General features: G+C 39.7%; 1 protein-coding gene across 1 annotated transcript in view; it reads right to left on the bottom strand.

Moving 5' to 3' along the window:
* The window catches only part of LOC105094536 (contactin-associated protein-like 3), a 148,672-nt gene extending 136,445 nt beyond the window's left edge, over positions 1–12,227 (bottom strand). Inside the window, exons 1-2 of the mRNA XM_064482454.1 lie at positions 11,976–12,227; positions 1,799–1,909 (exon numbers count right to left, since the gene is read on the bottom strand). Coding sequence (XP_064338524.1) covers positions 1,799–1,909; positions 11,976–12,060 — 196 coding nt within the window. The 5' untranslated portion in view covers positions 12,061–12,227. The remainder of the gene's footprint in view (positions 1–1,798; positions 1,910–11,975) is intronic.
* Positions 12,228–15,589: the final 3,362 nt, after the last annotated feature.

Here is a 15,589-nt window from a genome sequence, read left to right as displayed (position 1 = left end):
TCCAGCATTTACCAAGGCAAAGGAAATGCCAAAAAGGACTGTGGGATGCTGGCTTTTAACAGAAAACACACACAGATAATCCTTCAGGAGGAATATCAATAATTTGTGCTATCCAAAGCATGTTGGAGAAATGGGCCTGAAATCCAGTGGTTGTATCCAGGAATATTTGATGACAAGTGCACTACAGGCAATCAGACGAGGAGCCACCATGAAAACAAAAACCTCATCAGCTGATTGCCACTCTCTTAAAATGATTCAAATTTGCAAAGAGAGTAGTTTGAATACAGAAGATAAGCTTTGGACTTCGAGTTGTAGTGATGATTTATCATATTCTGAATTATTAATTTTTTTAACTAAATATAATGGAAGTGAGTTCATCTTAAACTTCAGGATTTTCCCTTCTGATGTTTATAAACTTCCCAGTGCCCCCTTACTGACATCACTGGAGGCCTGAATCATAAGGATGTTCTCCATGGACAAATTAGAAGCACAACACACAAGCCCCTGGGGCTTCTTAAAACTAATTAAATATGGTGCATGTTTGTTTATTTATTTATTTTTACAATTTTAGGGCAACCACTGGAAAGATTCAATGTTAAGCTGATACTAGACTAAATGCCAGACCAAAGATGGATAATTTGATCATTTAGTTCATCTCGCTGAAATCTGGTTTCAATGAGAAGATATTTTTACTGGGGCGCTAAAAATGACCATGAAGGATGCTCTGAGGAGTAAATACCTGGCCACCGAAATCTTCCTGGTAAAAGACCATGAAGGTAGGTAATTAACGGACATGCCCTCCCACCCTGAGCTCATTGAATTTCCTCACTTACATGCTTACTTTTCCTTATCAATCTATTCGATCACTTACTAGGTTCTTGCATTTGCTTTTTAAGGACACTGGAAAATTCAAGTGACTTAAATTCTGACTTTAGAAATACCAAATAAAGGGAGAGAAGCACTCCATTCCTTAGTCTCCAGAATTTACACGGGACACAGGTAATTATAACTTCTACTTTCTGAATTAACCTTTCATTAAAAAAAAATTAACCTATCCCTTAAAAAGTAGGAAAACATTTGAGTTTTAAGCGGATGCATTCACTTATTTCATCCCCTGCATTATTATTTATCAACAGAAAAAATAATTCACTCAATGACACTCAAGTAGCAAAATGAATTAATCTCTCTCCAAAAAGTGAGTCTTTAACTCCCTTCCCACTAATAGGGAGGGAATCTGTATTTTCAGCAGCAGCCTTCACCTGCTGTCCTCCAAGGACAAGTCCTGGGACCGAGTCATTTTCCCACCAGATCCCAGGGCAGTGCCACATCTCACAGATGTCATGCAGTGACTGGTTCAGTTTTCCCCAGCGACTGCAACAGCGGCTCCTTCATTTGTTATTTTAGTTATTCAAAACCAGCACACTTGACTCGTCACCCTTCTGTAACCCGTCCTGAAACTAAGAAGGGATGATAACATTGAAAATCCTCTAGACTCCAGTAATTCCCTTCTCATCAATCTCATTGATGAGAATTTGCTGCCAATCAATAGGGAAGGAAGGTATCCAACACACACACACACACACACACACACACAAGAAGAAAGCTTGCAAATGATAATACAATGAACCCACTGCTTCTTTCAATTACATTAAACTCGGTATCATTAATTTTGGAGCTTAGAATCAATTTGAGCTAAGAGTGATAGTAAGTCTCACTGTGAAAGAATCATGATGAATTAACAAGAAGACAGAAGAAGAAAAAAAAAAACAGAAGAAGAAGAAGACAGTAGCAAACTCACCATCTCTGCGGTTAAGACTTGCGAAGCCAGGACCGTGGCTGCTGGACAGCTCTGAGGAGCTGCTGAAGGCAGCCCGGGGCAAGGAGGACGCCAGAGGAGCCTCACAGTTATCTGTGGGGTGGGGGGGGGAGAAACACCGCGTGCAGGTCAATACATTGATTAAAGCTTCCCTGTCTTCTCTTCCTCTCCTCTTCCCTCCCTTTTCCCTGACCCCCTTATTTCCCTCCCACACTCCCTCCTCTTCTTCCTCCTTCCCCTTTAATGAACAGGCTAAGAAAATGCTAGAACCTCGATCAGAGGTATGTTAGCACGTGTTTAAAGGCAAGCTCTTAAGGCAAATAGAAACCTTGATTGCTAGCATTTGCCACTTTTCTTGGTGTAAATACTCGTGGCCAATTCAAAGCTTTCAGTGTGATGTCACTGCCCCTGAAGTTGGAAAGGGGCATGCCCACATCACATCATTATGTAGTATTTCCACAACTCAGATACAAGCCATGTAAATAACCCCGAGAGCACGGATAACGTCAGATGCCATAAAATAAAGTAGGAAGTGGTGAGTTCTGAGAATTTATTACTTGTGTCTTTAATAGGATTCATTTAATTATAAGTAGATATAATTTAATTTTTAATAACGGTTGTATTTTTAACAAAAGGCTTGCAAAATTCATGAAAAGTTAATGATTGGCTTTTGCCAGATGCTAAAAATTGGTTCCAGCACATCACATCTCAATGGGAAAATATTAAAAATATTTCCTTGAAAATCAGAAAGAACACTTTAACAGGCACGACTGGTTCTACTGAACACGGCACTGAGAGTCCTGTAGTACATAAGAGAAAATTTAAGAAAAACACAAAATTGGAAATAAAAAGCCACTGTTATTTCCAGATGATATGATCATGTAGGTAAAAATTCTAAAAGTCACTGGCTAGCTTAATAGTTTATTATACAAAACCTGATTGTATTTCTAAACCTATCCATAGATTGAAAATAAACAGAATGACAAATAGTAATTAATACGTAAAGCATCTAAGAATGAATCTTACAAAATTTGCAAGACATTTCTGGGGATTATTATAAAAATTATATTGAAAGACACTAAAGAAAAATTACGTAAATTCAGGCTACAATGATTGCAAATCGGAAGACAGTATTTTCAAGGTACCAGTTTTCCCCAGTTTGATGTAAATATTCTTTAGAAGTTGGGGTTAAAACCCCAAGGAGGGTTTTTCATAGAACTTGAAGCAGTGAACCCCAAGGCTCAGGGGTTCTTAACATCCATATGATTTAGGGAGTCTGTTGAGATAAATTTTAAAATTACATCTTTATTTTCACTAACTTCTAGCTAAAATTCTGCATATTCTTCAATCACGAATGTAGACAAACTACCCTATATTCAGGAGGGCTTGAGCATCTGGTACCAACATAAGTTACAGATTATTTTAATAGCAATCATTGCTGTCACAGACACCTAGAAATGTTGTTTGTGTTTTTTGTTATGTCTCATCTTCTGTGAATGTAAAGGGGTCCCAGGGATCTAAGTGACCTCCTGGAAGTCACACAGCTGGTTGAGAGGAAGTGAGGAACCTCTCCATCAACTGTTTCACTTGAGAAGCCTGCTCCCTTCCCAGCCTTAGCCCCACCATGGCTTCCTTTCTGAGTCTCCCCAGACACTCCCCTCAGTCCCCCTCACTCACATCTTTCTCGTCTCACCACTCTGGGGGTCTCCCCTTACTGGGTTGGAAACTTAATGAAGACCAAATGTAGATTTTGGAGCCAGGCTGGGGGTGGAGATGGCAGTTACCAATTTCTACTCTTGGGATATCACTAACCCTCCCTAAGCCTCAGTTTTCTCATCTGTACAATGGGGATATCAAACAACTGCAAAACGGGGAATCACAAAACTAATAGGATTTTCGTCAGGAGTAAAAGTGTTTGCTTTGGTTATTTTCATTATGGTAAAACAAGTCAGTACATAAGCTTCTTCAAAATATTCTATAAGGATTTTCCTCATAGACATAGAAGGCAGCATTTAAAGCTCCAAACCATATTCTCATTTTTTGTTCTTTCTTTAAAAGAAGGCATACAAAGTTTAGTCTTAAAAAAAGTAACGGGGTAAGAAGTAATAGCTTCTGTGATGCAATCTTTCCTTTTGAGAAACAATTTTATAAAAGTGCTGTAAAATGATAATTTTCTTTACAACCCAAATTTAGAGGTTTCAAAATCAGTTGTTCCAATTTACTTCCACACAGACAAATCTGAGGAAGTGTATGCTCAAAAACTAGGTGCCTACGGCCCATAAGGTACTTAAAGAAGAGCCTCCCTGCATGTGGACAGTGTTTTCCATGTTTTCACTGTGTTTCTAACTAAATTACAACCAGGTAAGGTGAAGGCTCAGATGTCATCCAAAATCTCCATTAACTGTTGTTTTCAATCTGAAATGTCCATTTTTCACACCATGATTCCTAGAGCAAAAATTAAGACTCAGTTTTCTTTTTCTGGCATCATTGTATAATATTTATTTCCACGAAATATCATTCTTATCAATAATCTGATAAATACTATTTCTATCCAAAAAAAAGATAAATCCTAAAATGCATCAAAGCTACAAGAATTACTCATAAATAATTGTTTTTAACCAATGAGATAGCAAAACAATTGTAACGAACAACTATTTACCTCTTGGGGGGAAAAGGAGGTGAGCGCAAGTAATAAGCTTATAAGAATTAACTAAGGAAAAATAATATTAACAGTTAAGTAGGCTAAAGCAGTTTTACTTCTCTTCAGAATAATGACTCACATTAATAAGAAATGATTCCATGAAACAATCTCTTTTGAAATGCACTTATTTCTTTAAAAGTTCAAATGTACTCAAGGTGAGGGTCTCAGAAAAGCTCAGGAACGAACTCTAAAGGGAAATTATCCATTCTATGGTGTTTTAGAAAAAAACAAACACACCGTAATTGTTCATGATTTATGTATGACTCAGATCAGAGTGCTAGGGACATCTTTGTGTGCATGTTTAGACAGTAAGTTCTATTTATGAAACACTCAAACCTCATCTTAGTATTTATACCTACTAGAATGTCATTTTAATCATTAGGTCCATTGTTCAGCCAACAGAACAGTATTATACTGAAATTATATACATTTTTATTGAAGTGTCAGTTTTTGGTGTACAGCATAATGTCCCAGGCAAAGACATTATTATATTTTAACTCCTTTGCACCTCTCTACCCAATCAGCCTCCCTCAAGACACCCAAACATACATACACACACTCAAGGATCGCTCCCCCACTTCCCCCGCCAATTCATCACTCCTAGAAGTAGTGCATTTAGCTAGCCTTATCAAGCTCTTGGGTTGCCTGAGACTATATGAATGTTAAAGAAGGAATTACAACTCTGGTAACTGCGGTGGTACCTGATTTTACGTCTCAGGGCAGCAGGTCACTTCCACATTTACCCAAGCAGTAATTGCACTGCGTGTTAACAAACTCCAGAGAAACAACCTGCTGCGTCCTGACCACCCCAAGTAATGAGATAATGCTGAAAGCAGCAGAGTGGGGGGGGCACATTAGGTCTAAACAACAGCGGTAAGTGACTATTCAGGTTATAAAAACTGCCACGGGTTCCAAAGTTCACCAGCCCCTTCCTCCTGCAGTGGCCCAGGGAACACGTGGCATAGAAATTCCTTCTCCACGGGTGCCAACCATGAGGCAACTAACTGATGGGACCACAAGTGACAATCTCTGAAAGCCCCATCTTCATAACACTTAGGAGCACATGAATGTAAACATCTGCTAGACCATTTATCATACCCCTAAAATGGCACATCCGAAAACGTTCTATTTGCCAGTTTAAAAAGCAAACTTCTTTCATGTTTTTTCTCCATGAGTCAGATGTAACTACCACACTTTCCGTGAGTATCTGGTTCCAAAGCACTACCAAGTAAAAACTTAATAAAAGCCATAGCCCAGGTAAGATATACCATTTTCTCAATTTGTGATTAACAGCCTTGGAGGGTGGGTTTTTTTTTTTAAACTGGTCCATTAAATGGATACATATTTAAATAAAAATTATATAGTTTCTAATTTTAAACTATTTAAACTGTCAAATGCTTTATGCATCAATCATATTTCACTGAAAATGCCCATTACCTGGAAACTAAGAAGGATAATTTTACCTTCTATCGAGGGCCAGACTCCTTGCTTTATTATTGACAAGTAACGTTTCAAATGAACCAGAAAGGAAATTTATTGGAAAGCGCATTTATCATCACTCGGTGTTACGTGTACACTCACCAGATAGGTGCGATCTCTATGTCAGAGCATGACTTTCCAAATGTTAAAAACACAACACATGCAAATATAGGACAAATGCAAGCCAAATATTTAGAAACCCATTATTGACTGACCCAGGAAAAGAGCATCTTGGGAAACTAGGAATTTACAAGGATTTATAAAAGAACATTAGAAAGGGGTTGCCAATTAATGATTAATGTCCTACAGGGTCAAAAAAACCTTTGTAGTTACCATACATATCTAAAAAGAAAAAAAGGGAAAAAAAAATCATCAATTTCAGTGTCTAAACTCTAATCAAACAGTAAACGACCAAGTCAGACGTTGAGTGCATTCTTCTAGGTAATTAAACCATCACATGGACCCATTAAACAATGTTCCTGCTTAATGTCAAAAGGTCACTCTGTCATATCCTCTTTTTGCAGTATTTACAAGTTGTGTCTAACTTTTCTTCACACATATAATTTAACCTTATGCCACGAAACTCAAACTGGGAAAAGTAAGGGTGATATTTTGAAGGAACATATTGCATATGGTCGAATGCCTTTCAGAAATAGGCAGACATAAATAATTCAGTTTTTAAAAGTTATTCAGTAGGAAGCAAGGGATGCCTAAGCAGGTGGAGTGGGAACACTTCAGAAGTTAATCTCAAGAACTCTATACGTTGAAGCCAAGCCTCCAAAGACTCTAAAAAATGAGTGGGGAGAAGATACACAGGTTAATTTCATATTTGTTATTCCAAAACCTAGAATTACTGGTAAGCCCTGGGTCGATTAATTCCAAATTGTGTGAGCTCTTTGATATATTTATATTCAAACTCTGATTTTGATTTAAAGGGAAAATTTCAACTTAAAATTTGCTCAATTAATGGAGCTTTTTGTTAGTGAATATATCCTTTATTAAGCACTTTTGAATGATCTGTTATTTGTTTTTTGTTTTTTCCAAATCAACTCAAAAGAGGCAGATTTTCTTGAGCTCCAATCTTCTCCTCAGAACCCGCTTGCAGGTCTGGGAGGGCCAGTGCTAATGTGTCCTCAGGGTCATTTTGTTTGTTTCCTTAAAAAGTCTCCCCAAATTGCATCAGTTTGAGGCTCCACAAACCCCAGCTCTCATCCTTGCCTGTCACACTCTGTTGATGGTCCCATGGACTTTGTAAGTTTTTTGGGAGAAAAAAAAATGTTGTTTTCTTTAAGTTTTCAAGAATATCCTGACCTCAGTATTTCTGGGAAGTTTATTCAAATATGACACAAAAGGGTCTGTTTACTAATTCTTGGAAGGTGCTTTTCAAAAAGCCAGAGCCCCAGTGCTTACTAAAACACTTTTCCCTGTATTCTGTGCTGATTTTCCCCAACACGTTTCACTGCATCACAAAAGGATTCTCCGTTCACCTCCTCCAGGGACACCTCCTCTGATAGGCTCTCCTCCTACAAGCTGATGTGCTTGGAAGATCAGATTTTAGATAAACACTAAGTACACTACGGAGGCAAAGAGAAATCTGAACCAATGAAAACACCAACGGGATTTTAGTCTGTATTAGCCAAGGCGAACATTTCTTTATGGGCTATATTGAACCTCTTAGCACACATGTCATTACTTGAGATTGACTGTGTTCACGTAGCAATAAAGTATGTTGATGACGCTTTGCAAATAATTACAAAGAATCTGTGTCCATTGAAATGACAAGCGTTCGGGGAAAAAAGATCCTTGAGAAGAGACATATGATAAACACACTATTAGACATTCACTTCAATAAATTCTCGTGATTTTATACTTCTTAGCGGTTGGAGCATTATGTTCAGTTCCTCCATTCTGCATGCATATATTTTTACAGCAAATGATTATGGTTAATCACATTATTAGGTTAGGATAATTTAGACCCTACAAGTATCTCACTATTATGTCACACTATGTATGTTATTTTTATTTTAAAGAATAATATTGTGTGATAATTTTTATTAGAGGATTATAGTAATAAACTTTCATTAAAGATACAGTAATGCTTTAGTACATAAGGAAGTTAATGCTCCAATGAAGAAAGGGTTCAAATCTGACGCAAATCTTCAAACTGAGGTGCTAATATATTTATTGCTTAGATCAAGCACTAGGTATTAAATGAAGATCATGGTTTTGTTTCCCATGTTGGCCAACAAAATGGGCTTGACCTGCACCCCAGTCATGGGCAGAGACCTCTCATACGCAGGATTTAACAGGGAAGAGAAGTTCTGATTATCACTCCTAGAACAGTGATTCAAATTGTATGCCCCACCTGTTATGGGCCAGAAATACAGCTTTTTTTTTCCCGCTTCCAACAAGAAGGGCACTTTTGACAGGGGAAGGAAAACAAAAGGAAGCTTCTAGAGAAACTGACGAATTTTGAGATTTAATAGGGTGAGAATGAGGGGGTTGGACTCACTGAATTGAATCCTTGGGTCTAAAAATGTCATCATTTCCATCCAATAATCCCCTTCAACAACTGAAACGTCTAACATGGTCTTTAGTCCAGGGTGGGAGGGGCCAGGAGCTGTTAGCTATAGCTTGTATTTTACTTATATGGGGGAAATGATCCAGCTGTAAAATTAACTTCCAATTGTGCTGTCCCTAAATCGAGAAAGAGTGAACATTACTCCACGAAGTGACTCACAATCCAGGAGACAGACTTACGACACTAAGTATGCAATCGAAATATTGACATTTTTTTATTCTGATTACATCTCTTCTTCCTCTCTGAAGACCTGGGAATTCACAAAGAAAGAGTGGATTCACACAGATAATCCTAAAGCAGAGAGCTCTCGTCTTCTTCCACGTTTGGCTCATGGTAGGAAGTGGGTCAGCCAACCATTATCTCCACAACAGCTTCTAGGGAACAGGACTCTAGCTTGGAATCTCTATCCTGAATTTCCTCTTAGTTCCATTTAAGAGGACAGCTCCATTCGAATAACACTTCCACCTTGATTCAGCACTGCGTTCTGGAAGGTAGACCAGATAGCAGTTCACAATTTTGAACTATCAGGTCCTAGGCTGTATTTTGGAGGATGCAGTCTATTCAACTGGTTATTATCTTCAAAAAGACAGAGGCTATAGAGAAAAACAAATGAACAAACCCACGGTCTTGGCTATTTAGAAACATTACTTTCCCTGGGCAGACTCCTCCTGACTTAAAATTTCCCATTACTTAAAAAAATTCATGTCAAAACGTGTATTATGACTGAGAGGTCAAAGGTTTCAAGCAAGTCCTGTATCTTGGAAAGATGTCTTATGCCAGCACGTCATCCAGGTTGACCCCGTGTCTGACTGATTTACTACTGAGAACCAGCTGTAAAGGGAGTAAAAAATGTTACTGGGTCCTTTAGGAGAGACGATCTGTACATTTTTTTTTAAATGTACATACAGTTCTCCTTTTCTTAGTAGGGCTCAAGAATATTTCATTTTTGTTAGTTTTAAAGTCTTATCTGAAAAGATCATTTGAGTTCTTAAAACATTTCTTAGGGGGAAAAAATGTTAGCCATTAAAAAAAAAAAAGAAAACTTGAGCAATACTGACATTCAGGATTTCTTGTTTGTAACCTAAATCCCATCCAGCTGACAAACTCCCCTTTAGAATTCCCCAAATGATGGTGCAGAACTCCAGAACCCCTCTACCTTGACTTAAATAGTAACAAAGTTCAAATGCATGTTTGAAATACCTTGCTTGTATACCCAAACACACATACAAACAAACATCTCCCAAACATTCAAGAGTTAAGGAAAAAAATCCCATGGGTCAAATTAGCCTAATCTAGACTATGATGGGATTCATGCACCATGACTTCTATTGCTACAAATGACAGTGTCCAATGAGATCATCAAGAAATTATCAAATGCAGTTTATGAAGCCTCTATGAATCTTTAAGTCTGCAAAGTCGTTTAAATCCATACTTGACACTTGGACGGCTGTAATAGCCATCTTTGACCTGATCAAGGGTATAGCATTTAAAACGTTCTTAGCAATCACAATTTATGGAGGAACTTTTAACTTACTGAACTTTGAACAAGAGTACTAAATACATCTAAATAAAACAGACTGAAAAGCGAAAACTAGCAGTGGCAGTTGAAGTCAGAGATCCAGACAGACTGATCTGAGAGACACATCCAATTCAGACACAGATACCTGCATGGCTGTTCAGACACAGAGCACCTCAGAGCATGTGACTCTTAAAAAGGATGCTCAGGGTAAAGCACAAGATACCTCCATGAATTTCAGGGGATAAAATGCAAACAGAAAATAAAGAAATAGCAAAGCAACTGATCTTGCCAATATCCTGTAATCACAACGGAGGAAACACAGCCCTCTGCTTCTCTTACGGGAAGATTTTTGAAGCCATGGTTTCCTTTAAGTAAGAGTGACCTCCAGTGACTTCTTAATTGCACCTCAGTGAACTATGTTAAATCATTCCACAGTTCTTTCACAGTGGCGAATCACTGAGTACTAGTCATTTTTAATTTCTTAGCCAAGTGATGAACGCTCTACTGCAGGACCTAAGGATTTTATGTAAATGACCCATTTTAATTAATTCTTGGAAGTCGTGGGCAAAGCTCAATTAAAATTGTGTCTGAAACCCAGGGCAGTATTTGCTTAAAGGAGACAGGCTCATTTTTCAGGACTGACTCACACAATATGGCATTAAATGAGCGAATACTAAATGATGACAACGCAAAATCATCAGTCTAAGGTCACATATGGATAAATGCTGGAAGGGTAACTTGATTTGTACAAAATGCTTTTCACTTTGGCTCAAACTTCGCCCTGTGGGCAGAGCTGTCCCCCACTCCACCCTCACCCCCAGCTAAATCCGGACCCCTAGCAGCAAGGTCAGTTTCTAAACTTGCCTATTAGCACTTTATTGATATGCACACGAGCTTGTTCCACTCCCTACCATCTGCTTTTTAAAAAATTCTTGAGGGGGATGGGGTGCGGAGGGAGCACAAGGGGGACTTTCTTAAAATCCCTTGCGGAAAGAAAAGCCCTGTGGTGGAGATTTCAATCTGAATAACAACCTTAAAAAACTTTTTTTCTAATTTCCAGATCAAAATGCCTTTAGATCCCGCTGAACTAACTCGACTAGCATCCTTAGATCAGGCTCCCCGGGCTAGTTCAGAAATGAGAGGTTAAGACAGCTTCACTGAACCAACAAAATCAGAAACACAACATGTCACAATATACAAGCAAGTAAGTACACCTGCGAAGTGAACCTGAAAGGCAGGTTATGCTTTTCCTTGGAGCAGCAGCCGTCTATGTTTGAGGGGTCTCTGCGTCCCGGGATTCTGGGGACCGCCCAGGTCTGCCGTCCGGGCTCTGATGCGGAGCCCCGCGGGCGCAGCGCCCGGGTTCTCGGAACGCGATTCCGCAGAGCGCCAACTGCAAACATCTACGCTAATGCAGAGCCCGGCCGGGTCGGCCAGCGACTCCCTGTCTGACATAATTCCTACAAAATGCATTTATGCTAAAAAGCAACAAATGACCGCTCTGGCATGCTCTTGTCTCCTTATCTCAGGCTACCCACCCTCTCTCTCTGGTCTCTCCCCGTCCCAATCTTCTCATGCTAAATTCAGGTTTTACTAGAACTTGAGCTTTCTCAATGAATATTCAAAACAACAGCATAGGATCCAGCTCACAGGCAAAAAGTCAAAACCAGCTTTGTGTATTTTAGACTTGACAAGAGGAAAAACCATTGTACGCCACCCTTCCCAAGCACTGGGACTTTGAGATGTTTTTTAAACGCCTCATTTTCAGAAACACGCCAGCGATTCCATTTGTTTTAAAACAAAAAAAAAATCAATTTATTTTTTTAAGACACAAATTCTAAGTTCTCAATACAAGTTTTAAAAGATTTGCTGTACTCACAAGTATTCCCTGCTACTCCTGTGCGCCACGGCTGAGCAGACAAAAGGAAGAGCATCCTGAGAAAGGCTCCCGCGACGGGGTCCATGTTCACAGTCGCCGGGGCTCCCCCGCCCCAAAACCCAAGGTGTCCAGGCAGCTGCGCCGAGCTGGGGCCTGCCTGCTCCCTCCCTCTCGGGGTCGCCAGCGTCCCGTCCTCCGCTCTCCGCGAGCCCGTGCAGCCGGAGCCGCGGGCGCCCCGACCTGCGGCCACACCCCCAACCCCAGCCCGCGACCCGCTCCCGCCGCGCTGCGAGCTGCGCGCGGCCCGGGCGCCCCTGGCGGTGGCGGGCGGAAGTGCGCGTCAGATCGCTGACGGCCGTCAAGCCGCGCTCGCGAGGATGCCGGGATGATGCGGACGGAGGTCGCTTCGGATCCGCGGTCCTAGCTCCTTCATCTCAGCTGAGCAGCTCAACGGACTTCATTCTGAAGAGACCTAGCTTCGCCACCATGAAGATGCTTGACCATGAATTAGCTCTGACGGTCGGAAAAGTGTAACTTGGATTTTCTAGTTGAAAATAAGTTAGGGCAAGTCACTAATCAGGCTTGAAGAAAATATTTACATGAAATAAAAACTGTTATAAAAAAGACTGCTTTTGTTTTCTCATTTAATGGTTCATATTTTTTTAAAAAAACCTAAAGAATATTAGGGTAATTATTTCAAAGTATATACCTGTGTCAAATCATCACACTGTACACCCTAAACTGGCACAGTGTTAATATGTCAAAATATATTTCAGTAAAAGCTGGAAAAAATAAATTTTTAAATGTAATTTTAAAAACCCCACCCCACTTCTGCTATAATATCAGCGTTTTATTATGTATTTTCCTACCTGGAGATTTGAGAGTTATGGGCAGTAGATACATAAAACTATAAATTGGAATCCTGGGAGAAGGAATCTTACCCCCAGGGTCATCACAGAAGAAGTGACCTTATGTTAAGTAGGTGAATTGAATACATGAAGTTGACGAGTAAAGAGTTTTGAATCAGCTTCTACCTACTGTGAGTATGCACATTGCTTTCCAAATCCAAATTCTTTACTAGCAATTCCCAAAAGGGACATACTGGAAAAAGATGGAATATAAAGGAAACTTCTCAAATAAATAAATGGTTTCTGAGTATACAGACAGAAGCCAGATGGCCCATGGAGGAAGAAGAATTTCAAGATCCATGACTTTGAAACTGAAGTTGCCCATCTGCTGGCCTCCTCTACTTCCCAAAGAGGCTGCCAGCAGATGTAAATGAAGTCGTTACCAGCATGGCAGCATTAAGATTCATACTCTCCTAAAACTGTGACCAGACTCATGACAAGTGTGCCGAGACTTAAGAACAGGCCCCAGGCATTCCTGCACCATCCAAAGTGATCAGAATATGAAAGGCACTTTAACCTTTACCAGGGCCTCACTTGCCTGAGCAGACAGTAGAAAAGGTGTTCCGATTATTTCTATTCTGTAGCCAGAGATAAAAAAAAAAAAAATATAGGAATAGAAACTTTAAGTAGCTTGCCAAGGCCACAGAGATTACAAGAAGAAGCGCTAAGAATTTGACCAAAATATGTAGCTTCTGATCCCAACTTTCCACCCTTCTCCACTCCTACTCAGGGTCCCCGGGAACCAGGAGCTCTTCCCATTCACCCCATCAATCAGCAGTCTTGGGGAAACACTGACAGCAAAGCTTGCTCAGAGAGTGCATTTATAACCTTGAAAAAAGCCACAAGGGAAAAAGCAACTTGAATTCATTAGTCAGACATTTTTCCAGTGCCTATAACATGTCCCAGGAGCTGCATATTTTACTTCTAATTTTCAAAAGCAAATACAAATTAATGATTTAGATCAAATGTCTAATACTTTTTAAAAGCCTATATATGAGATATGCACTGTGTGTGTATGTGAATGTAATCTAAATAAATGACCACAGCATTCCTTTGAGGTAAATGTTCTTACGCCCATTTAATGGCTAGATAGACTGACCCCAGAGAGTTTAATGAGTGCATCCAGAGGCACACAGCAAGCCGGACTTGGAAGCCAGGTCAGCTGAGCTCTGAAATCCCTTTTCACGAGTCCTCAGGTCTCTGAAAGAGAAAAGTTGTCAGACTCTGTGTTGTCAAACCTCTGTGCTCAGTTGTTCACCGGGAATTCATTTCAGATGGGTTATTAGGCACGGCAATAACTGACGCTAATTAAAACCAAAAAGGTCAGTGCTGGTAAATTACTTGTGCTGGCATTAAGGATGGATTTTCACAAGCCAGAGATGAGACACAGCACACAAGGGACTGAGACTTGTGGGCAGACGTCCTCGTGCAGTGTACAGCACTGATCACTGGACAGACATCCGCACTGGGGCCACTGCATGACCTTCCAAGACAAGAGCAGCCCCAGGTGAGGAGGGTTCAAGAGGACACAAAGCAGTACCCAAAGCAAGGGCAGAGCGCACACTTAGCATGCACAAGGTCCTGGGTTCAATCCCTAGTACCTCCATTAATAAATAAATAAACCTAATTACCATGCCCCCAAATAAATAAAAATTAAAATTAAATTAAATTAAAATGAAGTGCAGAGTCAGCTGGCCAGCATTCTACCCAATTCAGACACCACACCTGTTCACTGATGGCCGTGGCTGTGGTGTGTACATGTAGAGAGAAGGGAGGTTCTACAACTTTCTTCCATCACTCACAAAGGCGAATAAAGTCACAGAACCAGCTACATGAGTGTCCACGAAAAAAGGCTTTTTACTTTTTTTCTTTAATTGAGATATGTTGTACCCTTTAAATAAAATTTCTAATTTTATGAAAGACGTAATAGGTAACTGAATTTTTCTTCACTTCTTTGAGGTAGGAAGAGGGAGGTGGAGTTGAGTGTACCCTATAAAGTTCTTTTTCAATTTAAAATTAAAATCAGCATCTGATTTTGACCTAAGAATTTTAAAATTGAGGTGTAATTGACATAGAACACTGTATTAGTTTCCGGCATACAACCTAATGATTTGATGCTTGTGTGTATTGCAAAATGATCGCACAATGAATCTAGTTAACATCCACTTGTATGCAGAATTTTTCTTTCCTTTTTTCTTGTGATGAGAACTTTTAAGGTTTATCCTCTCAGCAAATTTTAAATTTGCAATACAATATTATTGATTGTAGTCACCATGCTGTAGACTGTACCACGATGGTTTTTTTATCTTATAGCCAGAAATCTGTACCTTTTGAACCCCTTTCACTCCTGTCTCCTACTTCCCACCCCCATGCCTCTGGCAACCAACAGTCCGTTCTCTTTATCTATGAGCTCCCTTCTTCTTCTCCTTTTTTTTTTTTTAACTAACACCCTCTCGGTCCATCCATATTGTCACAAATGGCAACATTTCCTTCTTTTTTATGGTTTAATAGTATTTCACTGCACAGGTATTTCACTTCCTTGGTTAAATTTATTACTAGGTATTTTATTCTTTTTTTTTAAAAATTGGGGGAGGGGCAGGCAATAATGTTTATTTTTTTGATGGCGGTACTGGGGAATAAACCCAGGACCTCGTGCATGCTAAGCATGCACTCTGTGACCTCCCCTCACCATTTTATTCTTATGAT

Source organism: Camelus dromedarius, chromosome 36 (genome assembly GCF_036321535.1).
Source record: "Camelus dromedarius isolate mCamDro1 chromosome 36, mCamDro1.pat, whole genome shotgun sequence".
In the NCBI taxonomy this organism is placed as follows: domain Eukaryota; kingdom Metazoa; phylum Chordata; class Mammalia; order Artiodactyla; family Camelidae; genus Camelus; species Camelus dromedarius.
The sequence above is the reverse complement of the archived record's forward strand: the minus strand, read 5'-3'. Positions and strand labels throughout refer to the sequence as shown.